Source organism: Rhinoraja longicauda, chromosome 1 (assembly GCF_053455715.1).
Source record: "Rhinoraja longicauda isolate Sanriku21f chromosome 1, sRhiLon1.1, whole genome shotgun sequence".
NCBI lineage: Eukaryota > Metazoa > Chordata > Chondrichthyes > Rajiformes > Arhynchobatidae > Rhinoraja > Rhinoraja longicauda.
Genome location: NC_135953.1, coordinates 96,760,547 through 96,788,181, shown reverse-complemented (window position 1 = coordinate 96,788,181; position 27,635 = coordinate 96,760,547). Strand labels below are relative to the sequence as shown.

General features: G+C 47.4%; 1 protein-coding gene across 2 annotated transcripts in view; it reads right to left on the bottom strand.

Moving 5' to 3' along the window:
- LOC144595527 (alcohol dehydrogenase class-3) overlaps positions 1-24,731 on the bottom strand; it is a 28,500-nt gene extending 3,769 nt beyond the window's left edge. The window contains exons 1-7 of one of the 2 annotated variants that reach the window (XM_078403061.1): positions 24,657-24,731; positions 19,404-19,505; positions 18,796-18,937; positions 17,084-17,171; positions 13,700-13,919; positions 10,426-10,686; positions 1,917-2,052 (exon numbers count right to left, since the gene is read on the bottom strand). In XM_078403061.1, the coding sequence (XP_078259187.1) occupies positions 1,917-2,052; positions 10,426-10,686; positions 13,700-13,919; positions 17,084-17,171; positions 18,796-18,937; positions 19,404-19,505; positions 24,657-24,680 (973 nt within the window). In that variant the 5' untranslated portion in view covers positions 24,681-24,731. Of the gene's footprint in view, positions 1-1,916; positions 2,053-10,425; positions 10,687-13,699; positions 13,920-17,083; positions 17,172-18,795; positions 18,938-19,403; positions 19,506-22,253; positions 22,329-24,656 lie in introns of those variants that run through there. The other variant, XM_078403052.1, reaches the window with a different exon arrangement.
- Between the last annotated feature and the right edge of the window lie 2,904 nt (positions 24,732-27,635).

Genomic DNA, 27,635 nt, shown 5'->3' with positions numbered 1-27,635 from the left:
GGTGCGGCTTGGCCGCTGGACTTAACATCGCCCGGTGTGGCCGCGGGACGTTTCAATGCCCGGTGCGGCTCGGCCGCGGGACGTTTCAATGCCCGGTGCGGCTCGGCCGGGGGGCCTTCCATCCCCTTGCGGGGGCTGTGCGTGTCGTTTGCCTCGGTAGGGGTCGAGCTGCCTGTCCGTGGGTGCGGGGGGAAGAGAGGGGAAGTTTTGTTGCCTCCATCACAGTGAGGGGGTGTTTGGAGTCACTGTGATGGATGTTTGTGTTGGGGTCGGGTGTCCTGTGTTCTTTTCTTTTTGCTGTATTTTGTGTGACTGCTGAAATTTCGCTCGGTGTTGTGCCGAGTGACAATAAAGTGTTGTTATGTATGTTATGTTATGTTATGTCAAGTCAAACTGCCTGGACAAAATCCATTTCCCTCTATTACCTACATATCCATTTGCCATTATACTATATGCCACTTATTGTATCTGTCTCCACAACAAACCTTGACATCCCCAGGTTTGTGGATGACACAAGCTGGGTGGCAGTGTGAGCTACGAGGAAGATGCTATGAGGATGCAGGGTGACTTGGATAGGTTGGGTGAGTGGGCAAATGCATGGCAGATGCAGTATAATATGGATAAATGTGAGGTTATCCACTTTGGTGGCAAGAACAGGAAGGAAGATTATTATCTAAATGGTGTCAGATTAGGAAAAGGGGTGATGCAACGAGACCTGGGTGTGCTTGTGCATCAGTCACTGAAAGTAAGCATGCAGGAACAGCAGGCAGTGAAGAAAGCTAATGGCATGTTGGCTTCATTGCGAGTGGATTTGAGTTTAGGAGCAAGGAGATCCTACTGGAGTTGTACAGGGCCCTGGAGAGATCACACCTGGAGTATTGTGTGCAGTTTTGACATCCTAATTTGAGGAAGGACATTCTTGCTATTGAGGGAGTGCAGCATAGGTTCACCAGGTTAATTTCTGGGATGACGGGACTGACAAATGATGAAAAAATGGGTCGACTGGGCTTGTATTCACTGGAGTTTAGAAGGATGAGAGGGGATCTTATAAAAACATATAAAATCCTTAAAGGATTGGACAGGCTAGATGCAGGAAAAATGTTCCCCGTGTAGGGGGAGTCCAGAATTAGGGGTCACAATGAAAGAATAAAGGTAGGTCATTTAGGACTGAGATGAGGAAAAACCTATTCACCCAGAGAGTTGTGAATCTGGAATTCTCTGCCACAGATGGCAGTGGAGGCCAATTCACTGGATGTTTTCAAGTGAGAGTTAGATTTAGCTCTTAGGGCTAACGGAATCAAGGGAAATGGGGAAAAAGCAGGCCAGGGTACTGATTTTGGATGATTACCCATGATCATATTGAATGGCGGTGCTGGCTCGAAGGGCCGAATGGCCTACTCCTACACCTATTTTCTGTGTTTCTATGATAGTGCATTCTAGGCATGGGTAAAATACTCTGCATTCCATCCAATCTATTCCCCTCATGATTTTAGACACCTTTATAAGATCACCCTCATCCTCCTGCAGTCCAAGGAATAGAGTCCTAGCCTGTTCAACTTCTCCCTGTAGCTCAGGCCCTTGAGCCCTGGCAACATCCTTGTAAATTTTCTCTGTACCCATTAGTTTATTTAGAGAGATGACATGAAACAGGCTCTTCGGCCCATCGAGTCCGTGCCGACCATCGATCACCCGTAAACAGTAGTTCGACATTATCCCACTTTCTCATACATTCCCTACACACTAGGGGTACTTTACAGCAGCCAATTAACCTACAAACCTGCACGTCTTTGGGACATGGGAGGAAACCAGAGCACCCGGAAGAAACCCACATGGTCGCAGGGAGAACGTGCAATCTCGTGTCTCTGGCGCTGAGAGACAGTGGCTCTACCAGCTTAACGGCAATACCCGGTCGTTACCTCCAAACGCTGTCCCTTTCCAGACACGGCCAGTGATCAGCTGGAAGGGGCGAGTCGCAATCTCGTGGCCGGACGGCGCCACCCCAACGATGACGCTGGTTCCCCAGCCCTTGTGACAAGCTTCCAAGGCCGCTCTCTGCAAGGGTTTATCGTGGCGTTAAAAGGGACGACGGAGGTGGTTGGGGGAAAGGGTCAGAAAAACAGCAAACATTACAACTTTTTTAAAAGTCATGCAGTCATAGAGCACGGAAACAGGCCTGTGGTGTATTATGATAAGAATCGACGAGTGAGACAGGTTAGCATACAACATATGGCTGCTTTACTTCAACACCACCAGAGAGTGTAATCAGGTATCCCACAATGCTTTATACCCGGAACTACGGCAAGGCTCAGCTGCCAAAACACAAAACTCAAAATGGTAAATACACCACATTACCCCCTTTTTAAAATGAAGGTAATCTTAAATAACTGAAATTAGCAAGTGCCTTATTACTAACAATAACCATTCCCAAAATTACTACTATGCAAAGTTACTTGTTATCACTAGAGACCCTCTTGTAGTTTTAACAAGTCTCAGTCCATCTGTGTGTTCATATTAATGAAAACAACTTAAACAACTAAACAGTCCTTCATGCCGAACATTTCCCCTTTTAAAAAAAAAAAATGAAGCTTAAGGGACATAGCGGTCTGGAGGCTTCCTGACCCTTGATGATCAGCGTGGACTCAGCGGCGCAGCAGCTGCAGCTGTACGGTCCACAGTCCCTGGCTCGCTGCATGATGACATGTCCTCCGGCTGTGCGGGTTGGCTCGGTGCAGAAGTGTCAGTGGTTGAGTTTTCAGTGTCCTGATCCAGTCCATCTCCCATGACTCTGAATCTCAGCTGATCTCCATGTCTCCTGTAGGTGATGTCGGTGTCTCCTCCTTGTACTTTGTAAGACACCGGTCCTGTTTGATCCACTATGACTCCAGGAATCCATTTGCGTCCTCCCCCAGCCGTATTGTATAAATACACTGGGTCATCCACTGAGAAACACCTGTCTGCTGCACGGAGGTCATGGTGAAACTTCTGCTTGTACTGTTTTTTACGAACAGCGGCTGCTGTGTCCGGACGGATGAAATCCAGACGGGTGCGCACGTGTCTGTTCAGAAACAGGTCAGCAGGTGACTGACCAGTAGTGCAGTTTGGTGTGGTGCGATACTGCATCAAAAAGATGGAGACCCTGTCCTCCACATCCATTGCGGTGTGTGTCAGCTTTTTCATTCCACCCTTGAATGACTGAACGTACCGTTCTGCCAGGCCATTCGAGGCAGGGTGACCAGGAGCACTTGTAGAATGAAGGATTCCATTCTGCTGCATGAAGTTTTTAAACTCCTCTGACGTGAACTGCGTTCCATTATCCGTGACAATGTGCTCCGGCAATCCATAAGCTGCAAACAGTCTTCTCAGTCGTGTGATAGTGGCTTGTGATGTGATGCTAGACATTTTAAACACCTCCAACCACTTGGAGTAAGCATCCACCACCAACATGAAAGTGTGTCCCAAAAATGGACCAGCAAAGTCTATGTGTAGTCTTTTCCAGCTCTGGCCAGGAAATTCCCATGGATGCAAAGGCACCTGACGAGGCATCCTTTGCTCCAATTGACATGACTCACATGCTCTGCAAACTTGCTCCACCTCTGCATCAACTTTAGGCCACCATACGTACTTGCGTGTTAGTGCTTTCATTTTCACAATTCCTGGATGGCCAGAATGCAGCTCCTTTAAAACAGTTTTTCTCAACTTTTCAGGAATCATCACTCTGGTGCCCCACAGGACACATCCTCGCTCTATTGAAAGTTCACATCTACGCGTGTGGAAAGCTTTCAGAGTCTCATCCACTTCAGCAGGCCAGCCATCCATGACAAATTTCAGCACCTTTGACAACACGTTGTCTGTGCGTGTTGCACGTGCCACTTGGTCTGCGTTCAGTGGAGCCTGCTCAAGATGTTCAGTTAACAGTGTGTATACGCTGTCAGTGATGGCTGTGGTCCCTGCGTCGTTTGTGTCAGGCAGCGGAACTCTTGAGAGGCCATCTGCATTACCATGTTTCCCTGAGGCACAGTACTCAATGTGATAATCATAGGCAGAGAGAATTATTGCCCATCTTTGGATTCGAGCTGCAGCCATGGTAGGCAGGCTTTTGTGTTCTCCAAACAGTGTTAGCAGGGGTTTGTGATCAGTCACAAGTTTGAATTTCCTCCCCCACAGGTATTGGTGAAACTTCTTTACACCAAAAATGAGCGCCAGTCCCTCTTTCTCAATCTGAGAATATTTCTTCTCAGCAGGGGATAATGTGCGTGATGAGAAGGCGATGGGGCGCTCCTCCCCTGTAGGCATTTTGTGTTGTATGACAGCTCCAATGCCATACGCTGAGGAGTCACAGGCCAGAGTGAGAGGAAGCTTTTGGTCATAGTGCACCAGGATCTTGTCACTTGTGAGCAGCGATTTGCACTTGTCAAAAGCTTTCTGCTCTCGACTTTTCCACTCCCACGACACCTGGTCTTTCAGCAACCTGTACAGGGAAGCAAGCACGGTGCTTTGGTTGGGCATGAACCGTCCATAATAATTCACTAGTCCCAAGAAAGCTCTCAGCTCTTTCACACAGGTGGGGGCTGGTGCATCCTTTATTGCTCTGACTTTCTCCGGTGACGGCTGAATGCCCTGGCTGTTTAACACATGACCCAAGTATTTGATTTGTTTCTTTCCAAACTCACACTTTGCGTCCCTGACTCTCAGTCCGCTCTCCTGCAGTCTCTGTAGCACTTTATGCAGGTTTTGCAGATGCTCTCGTTCAGTTTTTCCTGTGATGAGGAGATCATCCAGATACACCACTACATTCAGATCTTTCATGAGGTTCTCCATGATTCTTTGGAAGATGGAGGGTGCTGCGCTCACACCAAAAGCCAGTCTGTTATAGACAAATAAGCCTCGGTGTGTGTTAATGGTCAACAGTTTTTTTGATTCTTCCTCCAGAAGTACCTGCTGGTACGCTGAGGCGAGGTCAATCTTTGAAAACACCTTTCCTCCACTGAGGGTTGCCATCAACTCCTCTATCCGTGGCAAGGGATAAGTCTCTGTAGTGGCAGCTTGGTTTACAGTGAGTTTGTAATCTCCACACAGACGAATGGTATGGTCCTTTTTTTCAACCGGAACAACGGGTGCTGCCCATTCACTATGTTTGACTGGAGTAATTATGTTGGCCTTTTCCAGTCGGTCCAATTCAGCCTCCACTCGTGCTTTCATGGCAAATGGCAGTGGACGGCTTTTGCAAAACTTTGGGCGGGCCCCTGGTTCCACCAGAATTGTTGCTTTGACATCACGCAGAGTGCCAAGTTCATCTTTAAACACTTCAGCGTGTAACTCCAGTACATCCTGTATTGATGTCAGGTGAGGCATCTCCTTAATATGCTTTATGTCTTCCTGATAAGACTTGTCACTGGCATGTTTAATTTCTTTCCAGTTTAAGGTGAGCTTTTTTAACCAGTTCCTTCCACACAAAGCTGGTCCTGCTCCCTTTACCACAATCATTGGTAGCTGCTCACTCTGACTCTCATATTTGACAGTGGTTTCAAACTGTCCCAACACAGGAATAACCTCCCCTGTGTATGTCTTCAGTGTGACTTCAGCAAGCCCTAGTGGTTGCTTTAAAAAGGTGGTCTGAAACAACTCCTCTGAGATAATGCTCACGGCAGCTCCGGTGTCAATTTCTAGTTTGACTTCTTTGCCATTAACCACAAAACATGCCCTGTATGCTTGTTTACAGTTGTTGCCATTTACTAATGAAAACATTGGCAACACTATTTCCTCCGCCTCCACATACTTTGTGTTTTTATCAGTCTGTCGTTTATATCTGCTCTGTGTCGGTGCCGCCGCCACTTTTCCTCTGCATGCCCTTTTAATATGCCCGGTTTTACCACAGTTGTAACACATACAACAAGCGACACACCTGTGGGCTGTGATTTTTGCCGTTACATCTATGGCAGTTCCTCCCCGTTTGCTTAACCGTGTGCGCATCCACTTTATGCACTTGGTTCGGACGTACCTCGTGTCCCCGCAGCTGCTGCGTGTCTCTCTCCGCAGTCTCCATGCTGAGGGTGATTTCAAATGCCCGTGCAAAAGTCAGGTTGGACTCCGACAACAGCCGTCGCTGGCTTGCCTCATTACAAATCCCACTGACAAAACGGTCCCGAAGCGTCTCGTTCAACGTCGCTCCAAACTCACAGTTAACTGCACACTGTTTCAGCTCCGCAACTTAACTGGTCACAGATTCATCCGCCCGCTGGTTGCATCGGTTAAAGCGGAATCTCTCCGCAATAAGCAACGGCTTGGGTTCAAAATGAGTCTTTAAAATGTTCACAATGTCATCGTAGGACTTATCTTTTGGCTTCAGCGGCTGCACCAGGTTCCTTAACAGACCATATGTAGATGCTCCCATCACACTTAACAGAGTAGCCACTTGCTTCTCCACTGCAATGTCGTTAGCCTAAAAAAACTGCTCTAAACGTTCCACATACGCCGACCAAGACTCTGTCTTCGGGGCGAACTCCCCTATGGAACCTATGATAGGCATTTTCTGCTTGTTTTATCCCATCCTCGTCGCCAACTTTAACTGTGGTGTATTATGATAAGAATCGACGAGTGAGACAGGTTAGCATACAACATATGGCTGCTTTACTTCAACACCACCAGTGAGTGTAATCAGGTATCCCACAATGCTTTATACCCGGAACTACGGCAAGGCTCAGCTGCCAAAACACAAAACTCAAAATGGTAAATACATCACATGGCCCTTCAGCACCAACACGTTCATGCTGACCAGGACACCCCATCTATGTTCTTCCTACCTGCCTCTTCCCATCTATGTTTCTACTTCTAGACCTTCTTCCTTAACCTCCTTCAAGTCATACAGCACAGAAACAGGCCCTTCAGCCCATCATCCATACCAAACAGGATGCCCCATCGAATCTAGTCCCATTTGCCCACGTTTCCCTCAAACTTTTCCTATCCATGTACCTGCCCAAGTGTCTATTAAATGTTGATATAGTACCTGCCTTAACTACCTCCTCAAGCAACTCATTCCAAATACCCACCACCTCTGTGTGTGAAAATGCCAAGAGTTTAATAGCAACAGCACCTTGCATTTATAGGTCAAGGAGCAAACCAACCCAATTCCATGATGGATCTATGCTTCCCGCTACCTCAAGAAAGCAGCCAACAAAATCAAGCTCTCCTCACACCCCGGTCATTCCCTCTTCTCTCCACTCCCATCGGGCAGAAGATGCAAAAGCTTGAAAGCCCGTACCACCACATTCAGGAGCAGCTTCTTCCCCACTGTTATCAGACTACTGATCGATCCTCCCATAAACTTGAATCTTCTAACCTACCTGACTGCGTTCATGCACTTTCTCTGTAGCTGTCATGGTACATTGCTGTAACACTATATTCTGCCATCTGGTATTTTTCTCTTTGCGCTGCCTGTTGTGCTTGTGTATGGCTTGATCGTACAGTATTGACAGATAGCATGATTTAACTGGAAAGCAGGCAAACATCTCTCTGTTTTAGTTATTTTAGTTTATTGTCACGTGTACCGAGGTAATGTGAAAAGCTATTTTTGCCACGCCCTATCCGGTCAGTGGAAAGACAATACATGATTACAATCAAGCCGTCCACAATGTAAAGATAAGGATAAAGGGAATAACTTTTAGTGCAAGATAAAATACAGTAAAGTCCGATTAATGATAGTCCGAGGATCTCCAATTGGGTAGATGGGAGGTCAGGACCGCTCTCTAGTTGGTAATAGAATGGTTAAGTTAACAGCTGTATCTCGGTAGATGTGACAAAAATAATTTGATGGAAACGCCCCGGGTTTAGAGTGGCCGCAGGAGCAGCGGCGGCCATGATGGAGACGCCCGGGGTTTAGAACGGCAGCGGGAGCAGCGGCGGCCATAATGGAGACGCCCGGGGTTTAGAGCGGCAGCGGGAGCAGTGGCAGCCATGATGGAGACGCCCGGGGTTTAGAGCGGCAGCGGGAACAGTGGCGGCGGTGTGATTGCTCAGCGGACCTGAAAAGCGGAGTGACGGCCATGATGGAGACGCCCGGGGTTTAGAGTGGGAAGGAGAAGCGGCGGCGGCGCGATGGATTAGTGGGGCTCTGGGGCCTAGCAGTGATGGAGGCACCCGTGGTTTTGAGTGGTGATGGGGCGGGGGGCTCCGGGGCGGAGCGGCGGCAATGATGGAGACGCCCGGGGTTTGGAGCGGCGGCGGTGACGCTCCCCCCACTTGGGCCGCGGAACCAAACGGGCATCTGACGGGAAGTGGGAGCTGAACGAAAATGACGACCCTCCCCCGACTGCGCAGTCACCCGGTGGCCATCTAACGTAAGTGTAGGTGCTGGTCTGACGTGAGGACCAGCCCCAACTGCGCATGCGCTGGATTTTAAAAACTTTAAAATGTGAATAACTTAAAAAATATAACACCAATTTCAATACAATTACCATTTTTACCATTAAAGCGACGACGGTGAATAAGGTGGGCCAAAAAATGTCGCACTATCTTGTACAGTTTTGGCTGAAGTTCAGTCACAAACAAACAAATAAACAAGAGTTTTAGTATATAGATGTGTGGGGCAGGTTTTTTTCTTTTTTTAAAACATAGGATGGTGGGCGGCTGAAATGTGCTGCTGAGGTGTTGGTGGAGGCAGATATGATAGTGGCATTTTAAGAGACTTTTGGATGGGCACATGGATATGCAGGAAATGGAGGGATATGGAATACATACAGGCAGAAGAGATTAATTTATCATGATCGGCAAGTACATTGTGGGCCAAAGAGCCTGTTCCGTGCTATACTGTTCTAAATCTCACATTTCCAGTATGTGCACCATTATATTGTTACATACTGAGTTTTATGGCTTTTTGCTCAGGATGCGAGAGTTATGGAGTCAGGGTGCGTAAATGAGGTTGAAAGAAAGGTAAGCTATGATGTTATCAAGTGGCAGAATAGGGTCGATGGGCTGAATATCTAACTTTTATTCCTGTAAAACTCTTTCACACAGACAAATGCAATGAAACCATGGCAGCTCCACTCAACTACAAAACACACGCTCAACTTTAGCGATCACTATTAACCCAAGAGAGATTTGGAGTATTGTAATCAGTTTTGGGCACCCTGCTAGAGGAAGGAAGTTATCAAGCTGGAAAGAATGCAAATAAGATTTACAAGGATGTTGCCAGGACTCGATGGGCTGAGCTACAGGGAGAGTTTGGACAGGCTAGGACTTTATTCCTTGGAGTGCAGGAAGATAAGGGGCGATCTTTTGGAGGTGTATAAGATCATGAGGGGAATAAATAGGGTGAATAGGGCGAGTCTTTTACCCAGAGTAGGGGAATCCAGAGGACATGAGCTGGTGAGAGGAGAAAGATTTATTAGGAACCCGAGAGGCAACTACTACACAGAGGGTGGTGGGTATATGGAGCGAGCTGCCAGAAGAGATGGTTGAGGCAGATACAATAACATAAATAAAAAGACACAAAGTGCTGGAGTGACTCTGAAGAAGAGTACCGACCTTAAACGTCGCCTATCCATGTCCCCCAGAGATGCTGCCGACCTGCTGAGTCACCAGCAATTTGTGTTTTTTAATGTAAACCAGCATTTGCAGTTCCTTGTTTCAGCATTTAAAAGGCATTTAAACAGCTACATGGATAGAAAAGGCTTAGAGAGATATGGATCAATTGCGGGAAGGCAGGACTAGCTTTGATGTGGCACCCTGGTCAGCATGGATTAGTTGGGCCAAAGAGCCTGTTACTGTGTGTATTACTTTGACTTGAAGGGTGATGAGGAACAAAGTTTAAAAGTAGAAACATAGAACTGCAGATGCTGGTTAATACACAAAAGGACACAAAGTACTGGAGTAACTCAGTAGGTCAGGCAGGATCTCTGGAGAGCATGCACAGGCTGCAAGACATTGCAGAGTTGTGCACGTAGCCCAGACCATCACACAAAGCAATCTCCCTTCCATCTACACTTCACACTTCCTTGGCAAGACGTAATCAAGGTCCAGTCTCACCCCTTGTCTCCCCTCTCCCATCCGGCAAGAGGTACACATATTGAAAACATATACCTCAAAATTCAGGGACAGTTTCTTCCCAGTTGTTATCAGGCAACTGAACCGTTCTCTCACCAACTAGAGAGCAGATCTGACCTCCCATCAACCACACGGGAAACCTCTGTACTATCTTTAATCAGACTATAATGGACTTTATCTTGCACTAAACGTTATTCCCTTTATCCCGTATCTGTACACTGCGAAAGGCTTGATCGTAATCATGTATAGCATTTCTGCTGACTGGATAACACGCAACTAAAAGCTTTTCACTGTACCTCGGTACACATGACAATAATAAACTAAACGAGGCGTTGTTTCAGGTCGAGACTCTTCTTCAGACCAACAATAACAAGGTCTATCACTCACCATGGTAATGACGTTGCCAATACACTCGAAGGAGTAGTCCACTCCACCATCGGTCATTTCCGCCACGACCTCCTGAATGGGTTTGCTGTGGTCCTTGGGGTTCACAAACTCAGTCGCACCAAACTCCTGAGCCTTGGTGTACTTGCTCTTGTTGATATCGACAGCAATGATCCGCGAGGCACCGGCGACCTTGCAGCCCATGATAACTGCAAGACCCACGCCACCCAGTCCAAACACCGCACACGAGGAGCCCGGTTCGACCTAGGGTTCAAGGAGTGGAGGCAAAGTCAGCCGGGCAGACAGAGCGAGGAGTTTAGTCAAGATCACAACGCATTTCCGGAGCAGATCAGCTCTTCCTCCAGTGTAATCATAATAGATCCACTGGTTACAAACCTACAAACTACACGTCCTTGGGATGTGGGAGGAAACTGGAGCACCTGGAGAAAACCCACTGTCAAATGGAGAACGTACAAACTCCATACAGACAACACCCGTAGTCAGGATAGATATAGAGTTTCTGGCACTGCAAGGCAGCAACTCTACCACTGCGCCACCCCAATCCGTACCTCCTCACATACTTACACATAATCACCTGCTCCTATTTTCTGTGCTTCAAATAAATGAATGCATTCTAGATGCTATTTTAACCACCTGCATGCTACCTTTGAGAATGCACGGACATTAGCTTAGCACGCAGCAGTGGTAAAGTTGCTGCCTCATAGAATCAGAGACCAGGGTTCTATCCTGACCACCCCACCAGCGCTGTCTCTTTGTGAGGAGTTTACACGTTCTTTCTGTGACCACAGAGGCTTCCGCCCACGCTCTGGTTTTGTCCTAAATGCCAAAGATATGCGGGTTTGTAGGTTAATTGCCCTCTGTAAATTGCCTCTAGGGTGTAGGGATTGGTAAAATCTGGGGAGGGTGGTGTGACAATGAGGGAAGAGTTTGCAAAATAAAATGGAATTAATATATGATTAGTGTAAAGCGTGGCCGGATTGGATTCGGTAGTTCAAAGTCTGAAGAAGGGTCTCGACCCGAAACGTCACCCATTCCTTCTCTCCAGAGATGCTGCCTGTTAGAGTCACTCCAGCATTTTGTGTCTACCTTCGGTAGTTCAAAGGACCTGTTTCCATGCTGTCTATCTCTATGACTAGTGCAGTATGCTTAGTTAGAATGGTAATTGGGCTGAAAAATGGCAAATGGAGTTTAATTCAGATAAGCGTGATGTGTTGAATTTTGGGAAGTCAAACCAAGGTAGGACCCTTCATAGTGAGCGGTCTGGCCCTATGGAATGTTGTTGAGAGGAGGGATCTAAGAGTACAAGTGTATAGTTCCCTGAAAGTGGCGTCGCAGCTAGACGGGGAGAAGGTGACTTTTCACATGAAGGTCTAGGCCATTGAGTATAGAGGTTGGATGTTATATTTCAGCTGTACAAGTCGTTGGTGAGGCCACATTTGCAATAGTGTGTTTAATTTTGGTCACCCTGCAAGTGGAAAGATGCCATTAATCTGGAAAGATTTACAAAGATGTTGCCAGGACTTGAGGGCCTGAACCAGAGGGGGAAATTGGACAGGCGAGGATGCAATGCTGAGAACTATATTCTGCACTCTGTATCTTCCCATTTGCTCTACTTATTGTACATGAGTTTGACTTGATTGTATTTATGTGTAGTATTATCTGATCTGTTTACATAGCATGCAAAACAAAGCTTGTCACTGTACATCGAAACACGTGACAATAAACCAAAATCCTTTGAGTTTGTGCAAGTTCTCCCTTCTCCCATCCAGCAAAATATACAGAAGCTTGATAGCGCACATCACCAGACTCAGAAACAGCTTCTTCCCCTCATCATATCATCATCATCATCATCATCATCATATCATCATATATCTACAGCCGGAAACAGGCCTTTTCGGCCCTCCAAGTCCGTGCCGCCCAGTGATCCCCGTACATTAACACTATCCTACACCCACTAGGGACAATTTTTACATTTACCCAGCCAATTAACCTACATACCTGTACGTCTTTGGAGTGTGGGAGGAAACCGAAGATCTCGGAGAAAACCCACGCAGGTCACGGGGAGAACGTACAAACTCCTTACAGTGCAGCACCCGTAGTCAGGATCGAACCTGTGTCTCCGGCGCTGCATTCGCTGTAAAGCAGCAACTCTACCGCTGCGCCCTCTGTTATCAGGCTTCTAAACAGTCTTTCCATAAGCTAGGGTACTATGCGATTCACCTCCGACCCATTGCAGACATTGGACTTTGTCTATGGAACTGATGCGCTACAATGCTGAGAACTATATTCTGTACTCTGCATCTTCTCCTTTGCTCTCCCTCTTACGTAGATACATAGGCAATAGGTGCAGGAGGAGGCCATTCGGCCCTTCGATCCAGCACCGCCATTCAATGTGATGATGGCTGATCTTCCACAATCAGTACCCCGTTCTCGCCTTCTTCCCATACCCCTTGATTCCGCTAGCCCCTACAGCTCTCTCTAACTCTCTCTTGAATGCATCCAGTGAATCGGCCTCTACTGCCTTCTGAGGCAGAGAATTCCACAAATTCACAACTCTCTGGGTGAATCCCAGTTTTTCTTATCTCAGTCCTAAATAGCATACCCCTTATTCTTAAACTGTGACCCCTGGTTCAGGACTCCCCCAACATCGGGAACATGTTTCCTGCATCTAGCGTGTCCAATCCCTTAATAATTTTATGTTTCCATAAAATCCCCTCATCCTTCTAAATTCCAGTGAATACAAGCCGTTCCATTCTTTCATCATATGACAGTCCCGCCATCCTGGGAATTAATCTTGTGAACCTACGCTGGACTCCCTTAATAGCAAGAATATCTTTCCTCAAATTAGGAGACCAAAACTGCATATAATACTCCAGTTGTGGTCTCACCAGGGCCCTGTACAACTGCCGAAGGACCTCTTTACTCCTATACTCAACTCCTCTCGTTATGAACGAGAGTTTGTGCTAGAATCTGACGATTGTATAGTATTTTCTGTTCTGATTGGACAGCATGCAAAACTATGCTTTTCACTGTACCTCGATACACGTGACCATAATAAACCTAAACGAGCTTTGATGAATTAAATGGGAAACAGTCAGAACACAAAGTGTTGGAGGAACACAGTGTCTTTGGAGGGAATGGACAGGTGATGTTTCGTGTCAGGACCCTTCTTCAGACTGAGTAATGGCTCATTTCTAGACTCCAGAACTGCATTGAAGATGGGGAAGATCAGAAACATTACAGAGAGAGTTCGTACCTTGGCAGTGTTGAGAGCTGCCCCATAGCCAGTGGAAATGCCGCAGCCCAGCAGACAGACTTTATCCAGTGGAGCCGCCGGGTCTATCTTCGCCAGGGAAATGTCAGCAACAACCGTGTATTCGGAGAAGGTACTGGTCCCCATGTAGTGGTGGAGCTGCTGGCCTTTACAAGTAAACCTGCTGGTCTTATCCGGCATCAGACCCTGCCCTTGGGTCACCCTATGGAAGAGCAAGAAAATAAACAACCCATCAACAAAAAGATATCAATCAAATCACAATTCCACCATCAATAGTTTAGTCTAGTTTATCGTCACGTGTACCGAGGTAGTTTTTTTTTAGAGATGCAGTGTGGAAACAGGCTCTTCGGCCCACTGAGTCCACACCGACCAATGATCATCTGTACAATAGTTCTATCCTACACACTGGGGACAATTCACAGAAGTCAATTAACCTACAAACCTGCACGTCTTTGGAATGTGGGAGGAAACCGGAGCACCTAGAGAAAACCCACAAAAGGAGTACAGACAACACCTGAGGTCAGGATCAAACCGGGTCTCTGGCACTGCAAGGCAGCAACTCTACTGCTGTGCCATTGTGCAGCCCTGAAAAGCTGAAACAGTGAAAAGCTTTTTTGTTTCAAGCTAACCTGTCTGCAGAAAGACTGTACATGATTACAATCGATCCGTTCACAGTGTAAAGATACAGGATAAAGGGAATAACATTTAGTGCAAGATAAAGTCCGATTAAAGATAACCAAGGGTCTCTCTAATGAGATAGATTGAAGGTCAGGACCGTTCTCTAGTTGTTGGTAGGATGGTTCAGTTGCCAAACTACTGGGAAGAAACTGTCAATAAGATACTGCTCTAATAAAAAAGACACCAGGTAGAAACAAGGAAATGCAGATGCTGATTTACAAAAAAAGACAAAGTGCTCGAGTAACTCAGCAGGTCTGGCAGCATCTCTGGAGAACATGGATAGGTGATGTTTTGGGGCAGGACCCTTCTTCAGTCTGAAGAAGGTCCTAACCCAAAACATCACCTATCCATGTCCCCAAAATAAACTGTGCGCTAGAGTAACTCACACGGTCAAGGAGCATGTCTAGAAAATATGGATAGGTGACGTTTTAGGTCAGGACCTTCTTCAGATCTAAAGTGTCTCCAGTCCGTGTTCTCCAGATGCTACCTTACCTGCTGAGTTAATCCAGCACGTGGTTTCCTTTGACAACCTGTACCTGTCTAAATGTTTCTCAAAAGTTATGATAGTACCTGCCTCAACTATTTCCTCCGGCAGCTCCTTCCATATACCCACCACCAACATCTGAAAGAGGGGCAAAGTTTAAAGGAGATGTGCGGGGCAAGATTGTTTTTTTTACCCAGAGAGTGATGGATGCATGGAATGTGCTGCTAGGGTGGTGTTGGAGGTAAATACAATCGTGACGTTTAAAAGGCTCTGGACAGATATGTGGATATGAGGGAATGGAGGGACATGGATCACGTGCAAGAAGAGATTAGTTTAACTTGGCATTATGTTTGGCACAGTGTGGGCTGGAGGGCTTGTTCCTGTGCTGAACAGAGTTTAATACGGTAGATAGGAAGATCAGTGAGATATTTATTAATAATAACTTTACCACCAATCACATTCATAAGATTCAGAACCAGGAGCCACAGTTTAAGAATATGGGGTAGGCCATTTAGAACGCAGATAAGGAAAAACTTTTTCACTCAGAGAGGTGTAAATCTGTGGAACTCTCTATCTCAGAAGGCAGTGGAGGCTAATTCTCTGGATGCTTTCAAGAGAGAGTTAGATAGAGCTCTTAATGATAGTAGAGTCAGGGGGTATGGGGAGGGGGCAAGAACGGGGTACTGATTGTGAATGATCAGCCATGGTCACATTGAATGGTGGTGCTGGTTCGAAGGGCCGAATGGCCTACTCCTGCACCTATTGTCTATTGTCATCCCTGACTTGGAGAAACATGTCCTGGTCAACGAATTTGCATTTAAATTTCTTTAATGAATGTTTCTAGAACAATGCCTGGTCTCGCCGATGTACAGGCCACATCGGGAACACCGGATGAAATAGATGAGGTTGGACAAGGAATCTAGAGGATGCAGAAGATGTGGTTTAACGAGATGCATGTGAACCTGTCTCACCTAGTGCAGGACCAAGACAACGTTCCCACAACCCCCGTGCACACACATTTCTCCCACCACCTGTCACCCTGCTCCTTTCCCCTCCTATGTATACATCTCCCCCTCCCAAGTCGAATATTTCCCTTTTATTCCCCCTCTCACCCTCATCCCTCCGTCCAGCTTGACATTTCACTCCTTCTCTTATCAACCACCCGTTTGTCTCCTCTTTACCTGCGGCCCGTCACTTACTCCTCCCATCTGCTAATCAAACCACTTTCACCTGTATCCACCTATCCCTTGCCAGGCTTCATCCCGTCCCAATATTTTTCCAGCTTTCTCCTCCCGACTCCAATCAGTCTGAAGAAGGGTCCCGATCTGGAATTTAGAAGGATGAGGGGGGATCTTATTGAAACATATAAGATAATTAGGGGATTGGACACATTAGAGGCAGATAACATGTTCCCAATGTTGGGGGAGTCCAGAACAAGGGGCCACAGTTTAAGAATAAGGGGTAGGCCATTTAGAACGGAGATGAGGAAGAACTTTTTCAGTCAGAGGGTGGTGAAGGTGTGGAATTCTCTGCCTCAGAAGGCAGTGGAGGCCAGTTCGTTGGATGTTTTCAAGAGAGAGCTGGATAGAGCTCTTAAGGATAGCGGAGTGAGGGGGTATGGGGAGAAGGCAGGAACGGGGTACTGATTGAGAGTGATCAGCCATGATCGCATTGAATGGCGGTGCTGGCTCGAAGGGCTGAATGGCCTACTCCTGCACCTATTGTCTATTGTCTATTGCCTATTGTCTATTGTCTATTGTCTATTGTCTATTGATCTGCAAGGTCGTCTGTCCATTCCCTCCACAGACGCTGCCTGACCCAGAGTTTCTCCAGCACTTTGTGTTTTGATCAAGATTCCAGCATCTGCAGTTCCTTGTGTTCCGCTTTCCAATTTTGTTATCAATTCACAAAGACAGCATACATTTCCTTGCATCTTAATTCTAGGATTTTGGTTTGCATGCACCAAAGTGCCAGAATAAAAGGATTAAAGATTTGGATTTCAAAGCTTTACAGGAACAGGTGGAGGCTGTTCAGATCGAAGGAACACTCCTGTGGATTTTGGTTGGATGCTAATACATTAAGAGTTCTCCCTTTCACTTTTACTAATCTCATTTAGTTCCTGGAGTGCTCTGTTTTTTGCTTTGTGGCAACATGAAGCTAATTCATTCTCATGAGCGGAACTACGAAGAAGAGTAATTGGTAACCTGATCTTCTGGCAGAGATTGGTCTTGGGATTCAGGCAAAACTTGCATTCCCCACACTGTGGTATGTAAAGTGGAATCACTCGATCACCTGTAACAGAAGGACATTACATTAGACAAAACTAAAGCCCTCATCTCATCCATCCATCACCAAGTGGTGGCTCGGAAAATGTGTTTGTCAGAGTCATGCAGCACTGAGTGTGGAGGAAGAAACTGCAGATGCTGATTTGCACCTAAGATAGACACAAAATGCTGGAGTAACTCAGAGGTTCAGGCAGCATCTTTGGAGAAATGGAATAGGCGATGTTTCAGGTTAAGGCCCTTCTTCAGACTGAGAGTCATGGGGGAGGGAAACTAGAGGTATGAAATGGTTTAGAACAAATCAGAGCCAGCACCGATTACCAAGGAAAGATGGAGCCCACAATGTCCATTCATTGTTGACTGTGGAAGAGGTGATAACAAAGGGATATACAGATGCAAACAGTGGAACTAGCAGGGTGACTATGGTGGGGCAGAGAAAATGCGCCCTTCGGCCCAACTCATCCATGCTGACCAAGATGCCTCATCAATGCGAGTCCCATCAAAGCGAGTCCCATTTGCCCCCGTTTGGCCTTCCAAACCCATCCTACCCATGTTAGACACAAAATGCTGGAGTAACTCAGCGGGACAGGCAGCATCTCTGGATAGAAGGTATGGGTGACATTTCGGGTTGAGACCCTTCTTCATACTGAAATAGGGGAGAGGGAGACACAGAGATAAGGAAGTTTAAGGTGTGAAAACGAGACAAAAGTGATGGAGATCAAGGAAAATATAGAATAGATCATTGTTAGCTAGGAGAAGGTGACAACAAAGCAAACAAGAGATAAAATGTAAACAAGGAGAGTCAGACTAGTCAGATAACTTGGAAGGGGGGAGGGATGGGGAGAGAGGTAAGGGAAAGGTTATTTGAAGTTAGAAAAGTCAATATTCATACGACTGGGGTGTAAGCTGCCCAAGCAAAATATGAGGTGTTGTTCCTCCAATTTGCGCTGCCTAAACAAATAGAAACCAGCACTATGGCATAGCGGTAGAGTTGCTGTCTTATAGTGCCAGAGACGCGGGTTTGATCCTGACTGTGGGTGCTGTCTGCATGGAGTTCTCCCTGTGACCACGTGGGTTTTCACAGGGTGTTCCGGTTTCCTCCCACATTCCAGAGATGTGCAGGTTTGTAGGCCAATTGGCCTCTGTAAATTGTTCCTCATGTGTAAAGCGTGGATGAGAAAGCGGGATAACATAGAACCAGTGTGAATGGGTGTTCGATGGTCAGCATAGGCTTGCTGGGCTGAAGGACCTGTTTCCATGCTGTGTCTCTACACTAAACCTTTTGCAACACTTGTTTAGTTTAGATACAGCTTGGTCCACTGAGTCCGTGCTGATCGACGATCATCCCGTGCACTAGTTCTATCCTGCACACTAGGGACAATTTACAGAAACAAATTCATCTACAAACCTGCACATCTATGGGATATGGGAGGAAACTGGAGTACCCGGAGTAATCCCACGGTGAGAATGTAGAAACTCTGTACAGACAGCTCCAGTAGTCAGGATCGAACCGGGTCTCTGGCGCTGTAAGGCAGCAACTTTACTGCTGCGCCACCGCGCTGCTTGTATTTATGTTTTTCCTTCTTTCGGGGAAGAATGTGAAAAGTGCGAGGCCTTTCTTTGCAATTCTTTACCTGCTTTGAAGGAGGTGACTCCCTCTCCAACACTCTCCACGATGCCAGCTCCCTCATGGCCAAGAATGACAGGGAAGCGCCCCTCTGAGTCCGCCCCGCTCAGAGTGAAGGAGTCGGTGTGGCAGACTCCGGTGGCAACAATCTGTCAGGTAAAGATCACAGCCTCGTTAAACAGGGAAACAGTGAAAGGCCTGGATAGAGTGGATGTGGAGGGGATGTTCCACCTAGTGGGAGGACCAGAGGGCACAACCACAGAATAAACGGATGTACCTTTAGAAAGGAGATTTCTTTAGCCAGCGTGTGGTGAATCTGTGGAATTCATTGTTGCCACAGACGGCTGTGGAGGCCAAGTCATTGGGATTTCTTAAAGCAGAGATTGACAGATTCTTGATTGGTAAGGGTGTCAAGGGGTACGGAGAGAAGGCAGGAGAATGGGGTTGAGAGGGAAAGATAGATCAGCCAGGATTGAATGGCAGTGTTGACCCGATGGGCATTGTCAATGCCCAGTGCACGTGACAATCATAAACAAAAGTATTGGGAACTAAACTATTGAGAAAGAAATGTTTACATCGTTGAAGTGAACCTGAGTGATGGGTTTCATTCCGTACCTGAACCCGAACCTCATGTGCTTTCGGTGGGGCAACCTCCACTTCCTCGATGGACAGGGGCTTCCCCGCCTCCCAGGCCACTGCCGCTCTGCACTTGATGACCTGTCAACATACATACAACCGTTAATGCCAAACACTGGACCCACAGGGGCATCATCTCCTTCCGTTCACACCCCGTCCGTTCAGAAAACTTCTCAGACCATTGGGAATGGAAACCTGGAACTCTTCTCTTCTCCACTCCCCTCACCAGCAAAATGCCAGTGATACCGAAATTGCCAACACGATGAAGGAATGATGAAAGGGCGGCACGGTGGCGCACCGGTAGAGCTACTGCCTCACAGCACCAGAGAGGCGGGTTCAATCCTTGATTGGTAGCCACAGATTGTAGGTTGACGATATCTTCCTCAAAACGACAGATACATGAGGAACTGGCACTGCAGCAAGGACTTTGCATTCGTATCCCAACCATGCCATTCTGACTCTGATGGTGAGAGGAATAGATCAGATCGCCCAACGGCATCTCTTGCCCAGAGTAGCAGGATCGAGAACCAGAAGACATCGGTTTAAGGTGACGGGGGAAAGATTTAATAGGAACCTAGGGGGGGTAACTTGTTTACACAAAGGGTGGTAGGTGTATGCAACGAGCAGCCAGAGAAGGTGGTTGCGGCAGGTACCATCACGAAATTTAAGAAACCTTTAAGCAGGTACATGGATAAGACAGGTTTAGAGGTATACAGGCCAAATGCAGGCAGGTGGGACGAGTGTAGATGGGACATGTTGGTCGGTGTGGTCAAGTTGGGCTGAAGGGCCTGTTTCCACGCTATATGACCTGGAAACACCATGCCACTCATTGAACAAGACCTAAAATCCACCTCCTCACTGAAGGACATTGGCATCACAGATGGGGTGTGCTGGGGGGAGGATCGAAACACCGTCTCCTAGAACTAGACTGTCGCTCTGTGGGTGTAGTGTTATACAGGTTTTTGGTTAATTGGATAGCACGCAACAAAAGGACAAAAAGCTTTTCACTGTACCTCGATATACATTACAGTAATAAATTAAACTAACTGCTGACAAGGCGTTCCTGGCGCCTACAACAAATATTTAAAGAAATCAGCAAATAAAGAACTAGACTTTAATCTATTTCCAGCAAAGGCAAGAAATGCAGACTATTGGCTTCAAATGATGCAAGCTGCATGGAATTGTGCCAAAAGGATAAAGTCGAAAAGGTAGAAATAACAATGATAAAACTTCAAATTATTCGCCAAATTGGATAACCTTTATGATAACTTCCCAAACAAAATGCGTGACAATGCTGAAAATGTAATTTGAATTGAATTAAATTGAACTGAATAAATTTATTAGCCAAGTATGTATACATACAAGGAATTTGCCTTGGTGCTTTGCTCGCAAGTGACAACATGACATACAGTAACCACTTAAGAATGAAATAGTATAATTTAAACATGCGAGGAATGAAATAAAATACCAGAGCAAAAGGAGGCTACAGACTTTTGGCTGTTGAGTAGAGCTACTGCTTGTGGAAAAAAGCTGTTTTTATGTCTGGCTGTGGCTGCTTTGACAGTCCGGAGTCTCCTTCCAGAAGGAAATGCTTCAAAGTGTTTGTGGCCAAGGTGAGAGGGGTCAGAGATGATGTTACCCGCTCGCTTCCTGGCCCTTGCAGTGTACAGTTCACCAATGGGGGGGGGGGGTTTCTGCCAACAACCTTCTCGGCTGCAGCCTCCAGATGTCATGCTTGGTGGCTGAGCCAAACCAGAGGACAGACTCTATGATGGCAGTATAAAAATGGACCATTATTGCCTGTGGCAGATTGTGCTTTCTGAGCTGCTGCAGGAAGTACATCCTATGTTAGGCCTTTTTGACTGTGGAGTCGATGGTGGCCCCCCATTTAAGGTCCCTGGAGATGATGGTCCCAAGGAACTTAAATGACTCCACACATGTGACTGTGGTGTTGATAATGGTGAGTGGGGGGGAGGGAAGCGGGAGCTCTCCTAAAGTCTACAATCAATTCCACCGTCTTAAGAGCATTGAGCTGCAGGTTGGTGTGATGGCACCAGGACGCCAGCTGTGTCACTTCTTGTCTGTAGGCAGATTCCTCCCCATCCTGGAACAGTCCAATCAGGGTTGTGTCGTCCACAAACTTGAGAAGCTTGACAGAGGAGCATGTGGAGGTGCAGTCGTTGGTGTAGAGATAGTACAGGAGAGGGGAGAGCACGCAGCCTTGCGGTGCTCCTATGCTGAGGGTCAGCGGGTGAATTTAATATCCGGACGTACAACGGTTAATAACACATCCCACCTTACCAACAGGGTTTACAACTTATAGTTGAAGCAGAGTTGAAAATAACCATCAGAAGTGATAGGAAACAAACTCTAGTATTTGTTGAACAAAAAGTCCATGTTCAGTGAAAGGTCCTTCAATTTTTAATTAATGAACATGGTGTGCCAGAGAGAGGACAGAGAGAGAGAGAGGGAGAGAGAATAGCTTGTGTGGGACAAACACAACCTATTTGTTAACTACATCATCTTTTACATTTTCTCTCTAAGTTATTACGGATGTAATGGAACATAGAACAGGACAGCGGGGGAACAGGCCATTCAGCCCATAATGCCTGTACCGACCAACCATAATGCCATGATAAACTAATCTCTTCTGCCTGCGTGTGTTCCATATCCATCTATTTCCTACATTTAGTTGAGTTTAAAGATACACCAGGAAACAGGTCCTTCGGCCCACCAAGTTTGCGCCGACCAGTAATCACCCTGTAAACTAATACAATGCTACACACTAGAGACATTTTGCAATTTACAGCAGCCAATTAACCTACAAACCTGTATGTCTTTGGAGTGTGGGAAGAAACTGGAGTTCCTGAGAAAACCCACGCAGGTCATGGGGAGAACGTAAAACTCCATACAAAACTCCGTAGTCCGGATTGAACCTGGATCTCTGGTGCTTTAAGGCAGTAACTCGGCACCACCGTGCCACCCTGCATCCATATCTGTATCCATATCCAAAGATTCTTAAACACCACTATCATATCTGCTTCCACGCGTTCCTGGTGAATATCTCACATTAACCTCAGGAAGTCCCAAGATGGAGGCTGTCGATGTTGTAATCTGGAGCACAATACAAACTGCTGCAGGAAACCTGGTCATGCAGTATCTACTCATGCAAAAGGTTGGTCAATGTTTCAAGTCCAGACTCTGAATTTGGATGGATCCATTTCAACTGTGTAAACAAAAGATGGCCATGTTTCACCAAGTAACTACACTTCAAACTCAAAGAGCAAAAAGGAACTGCACAAAAGGACACAAAAATCTGGACTATCTCAGCAGGCCAGGCAGCATCTCTGGAGAACATGGATAGGTGACGTTTCAGGTCGGGACCTTTCTTCTGACTGATTGTTGGGGGGCGGGGCAGAGGGGAAGGGGTAAAGAATCGGTTTGAAGGGGTCTGACCCAAAATGTCACCAATCCATGTTCTTCACAGATGCTGCCTGACCCACTGAGTTACTCCAGCACTTTGTGTCCTTTTGTGTAAACCAACATCTGCAGTTCCCTGTTGCTAAAAGAAACTACAGAAGTTGGAAATGTGAAACAATAAAAACACTAAATTTTCAGCATATCAGGCAGCAGCCGCAGAGAAACAAAACAGGGGTGACATTTCAGGCCAATGAGCTTTACTGCATTTCTTTTTCCACAGGTGCTGCCATACACTTGAAAAGGTATTTCACTGGCACAAAGCAATCTTCAGGTGCTGAAAGAGGCTTTATAAATGCAAGTTTTTGCAAATTGATGAACTTCGGTACTTCAAAATATAACACAAACATCAAAACGTTCAACTGATCCAGAAAATGGAGAAACAAAGAAATGTAGTCATACAGCATAAAAATAGGCCCAACTTGCCCATGCCAACCAACAAGCCCCACCTGCACTAGTCCCACCTCCCTGCATTTGGCTCATAACCCTCCAAACCTATCCTGTCCATATACTTAAGTCAAATATCCATTATAGATATCCACTGCAGATGAGTGTAAAACACAAAGTGCTGGAGGAAGTCAGTGGATCAGGCAGCATTGAGCAGGAGGGAATACTCATATTTCCCTCCACAGATGCTGTCGGACCTGCTGACTTCCTCCAGTACTTTATGTTTTGCTTAATGTACCCTATTGCTTTGCATTGGGCTGAATGCTTACAAGAATAGAGCATCTGTTTTGCAACCAATCTGGAAATTGTATTTTTTTTAACATTTTTCATTTACGCTCTTGAACTAGAATGCAGTGATGAATACAGTATAAACATCCCATTCACCCAAGTTTGGCCATATCCCTCCAATCCCACCTTTGATTAGGAAGGGTGTCTGGGGTAATGGTGCAAAGGCAGGAGAATAGGGTCGAGGGAACGATAGATCAGCCATGATTGAATAGTACAGCAGACTATTAGGCCGAATAGCCTAATCCTGTTTCTTTGACTTTTGAACAAACCTTTCCTTTCCATGCAACTGTCTGAGACTTATGTAAAATGCTGTAATAGTATCTGCACTGCAGACGTCTGGGTTTAGAGCCAGAAACTGCGGCAGAGTTGCCGCCTGACAGCACCAGAGACTCGGGCTCGAGCCTGACTGCGGGTGTTTGTTGCTGGTGACCCCACCTTGCCCCGCTCCCGTCCGCTCCCCACATTGCCCCGCTCCCGTCCGCTCCCCTCCCCACCTTGCCCCGCTCCCGTCCGCTCCCCACATTGCCCCGCTCCCGTCCGCTCCCCTCCCCACATTGCCCCGCTCCCGTCCGCTCCCCACATTGCCCCGCTCCCGTCCGCTCCCCTCTCCACCTTGCCCCGCTCCCGTCCGCTCCCCTCTCCACATTGCCTCGCTCCCGTCCGCTCCCCTCCCCACATTGCCCCGCTCCCGTCCGCTCCCCTCTCCACCTTGCCCCGCTCCCGTCCGCTCCCCTCCCCACATTGCCCCGCTCCCGTCCGCTCCCCTCCCCACATTGCCCCGCTCCCGTCCGCTCCCCTCTCCACCTTGCCCCGCTCCCGTCCGCTCCCCTCCCCACATTGCCCCGCTCCCGTCCGCTCCCCTCTCCACCTTGCCCCGCTCCCGTCCGCTCCCCTCCCCACATTGCCCCGCTCCCGTCCGCTCCCCTCCCCACCTTGCCCCGCTCCCGTCCGCTCACCTCTCCACCTTGCCCCGCTCCCGTCCGCTCCCCTCCCCACCTTGCCCCGCTCCCGTCCGCTCACCTTGCCCGTCGTCGTCGCCGCCATCTTCTCCAGCTAACCCCGCTGTTCCCCGCCCCTTGCGTGGGACTGCTGGGTTAAAGATCAGGGAGTGGAGTGGAGAAGAGAGAGTGGAAGAGAGAGAGAGTGGAGAGAGAGAGTGGAGGAGAAGGAGTAGAGGAGAGAGTGGAGGAGAGGGGACGGAGGAGAGAGAGAGAGTGGGGAGGAGAGAGGAGGATTGTTGGAGGGGAGAGGTGGTGTTGGAGTGGAGAGAATGGAGAGAGTGGAGAGGAGAGGAGAGGTTGGAGTGGAGGGGTGGAGGTGAGGGGAGAGGAGAGAGTGGAGGGGTGGAGGTGAGAGGGAGAGGAGAGGTTGGAGTGGAGGGGTGGAGGTGAGGGGAGAGGAGAGAGTGGAGGGGTGGAGGTGAGAGGGAGAGGAGAGGTTGGAGTGGAGGGGTGGAGGTGAGGGGAGAGGTTGGAGTGGAGGGGTGGAGGTGAGGGGAGAGGTTGGAGTGGAGGTGAGGGGAGAGGAGAGAGTGGAGGGGTGGAGGTGAGAGGGAGAAAGTGGAGGGTGGAGGGGAAAGATTGGAGGGGAGAGTAGAAGGGAGAGGTGGGAGGAGAGGGTAGAGATGTGCGGTGAGTGATATTGGAAGTAAGTGGAGAGATTGGATGCAAAAGGTTAGTGTTGGGAGGAGAGGGGAGAGGTGGGAGATATGTGAGAGTTACGTTCCCATATTCCTTTTCCACAGTGTCCATCAAGAAGTATATAAAATTATGAGATACATAGATACGGTGGATAGTCAGAACCTTTCTCCCCAGGGTGGAAATGTCAAAGACCATACAGCACATCTATAAGGTGAGAGGGGCAAAGTTCAAAGGAGATGTGCGGAGTAAATATTTTACACAGAGAATGGGGAGTGCCTGGTACTTGCTGCCAGGGGTGGTGGTGGAGGCAGATATGGTAGTGCTGTATAAGATGCTTTTTGATAGGCACATGGATATGCAGGGAATAGAGGGATATGGATCATGTGCAGGTAGAGTAGATTAAAAAAGAAGACACAGAGCTGGAATAACACAGCAGGCCAAGCAGCATATCTTCAGACTGATTTTTGGGAGGGGGAGAAAGCTAGAAGAAATGAAGAGCAGGATAAAGTGTGGAACTTCAGTTTAACTTAGTTCAGTTTGTTGTCATGTGTACTGAGGTAAAAGGTTTTTGTTGCATGCTATCCCGTCAGTGGAGGACTATACATGATTACAATCAATCCACAGTGTACGGATACTCGATAAAGGAAATAACATATAGTGCAAAATAAAGTCCAGCAAAGTCTGATTAAAGACAGTCTGAGTGTCTCCAATGAGGTAGGTAGTAGCTCAGCACCCCTCCGGTTTGATGGGTTGGTTCAGTTGCCTGATGATAGCTGGGAAGAAATTGTCTTGGAATCTAGAGGTGTGCGTTTGCACGTACTTCTTGCCTGGTGGGAGAGGGGAGAAGAGGGAGAGACTGGGGTGAGACATCTTTGATTATGCTGGTGGCTTTGCCAAGGTAGCTTGGTATAGATGGAATCGATGAAAGGGAGGGAACTTGACATCATGCTTGGCACGGACATTCCACCGGGTGACGCTGTCAGCAATGGCAGCCTTGCCAATGGTCTGTCTTTTTGTCCTTTTTGTTATTTTTAGTGTATTTTACAAGTATGTGCTAATGTTCTCTGGTTTGTTTTATATGGGGAGTGGGCGGGGGGTTTCTGGTGAAACTTTTTTCAATCTCTTACCTTGCTGGCGATGCGATTGTTTTCCCGATCATATCTCCGGTCACTCTGCGGCCCAACATCATGGAGCTGGTGGCCTTGCTCGAGACTGACTTTGAACCCCACTGCGGGGCCGTGGACTCACCATCGCAGCCTGTGATCCCTTGACTGGGATCGATGCTCCAACCGCAACCTACGGATTTCAACATCGAGGAGCTCGCAGTCTCGGGTAGAGACCGATGTCAGGAAGCTCTAAAGTCGCAAAAGGTTTGACCAGCCCAAACCCGGGTCAGATCGCCCGGCGTGGTGGGGCTGAGATTCCCCCGTTGCAGGAGCTTGATCGCCCCGACACGGAGGGCCTGACCACAGGCTACAGGAGCAAGGTCGTCCCGTTAATGGAAGGCTCGAGGCTCCCGACCGCTGAAGAACAAAGAAGGGAAGATTTAACTTTTTTTCGCCTTCCATCACAGTGAGGAATGTGGAGGAGTCGCTGTGGTGGATGGTTCTGTTAAAATGTATTCTGTGTGTTCTGTTGCTTGTTATTGGCATGACTGTATGGCAAAATAAATTCCTCGTAGGTTGCAAAACATACTTGGCTAATAAAGTATGATTATGATTATGACATTGTGGGCCAAAGGATCTGTTCCTGTGCTGTACTGTTCTGTGTTCCATGTTGTGTTGACAGCCGTGATTCAGTGAGCAATGTCCTGTCTTTGAATCAGGCTGAGATTTACGCACATCATCTGTGCCAATGCTGCACTGACAGAGAAGCCCTCCATTGGTTAAACCAAAGCCCACCTGCTCTTGCAGATGTTGAGAAACTCCCATGGAACTGCTTTGAGGAGGAGCTGATCCTGAACATCATATCCTGGTGTAAAATTATGAGGGCCTCTGGGCGGCGCAGTGGTAGAGTTGCTACCTTACGGCGCCACAGAAATGGGTTAGATCCTGACTACGTGGGCTGTCTGTATGGAGTTTGTATGTTCTCCCTGTATCCGCAAGGGTTTTCTCTGGGTGCACCTGTTTCTTCCCACACTCCAAAGACGTGCGGATTTGTAGGTTAATTGGCTTCGGTAAACAAATTGTTCTTAGTGTGTAGGATATTGTTTGTGTATGGGGTGCTCGCTGGTCAATTTGGACTCAGTGGACTAAAGGGTGTTTCCTCTCTGTATCTCTAAATCTAACAAGAGGATTGAGTATAGGAGCAAAGAGGTCCTTCTGCAATTGTACAATAGACAATAGGTGCAGGAGTAGGC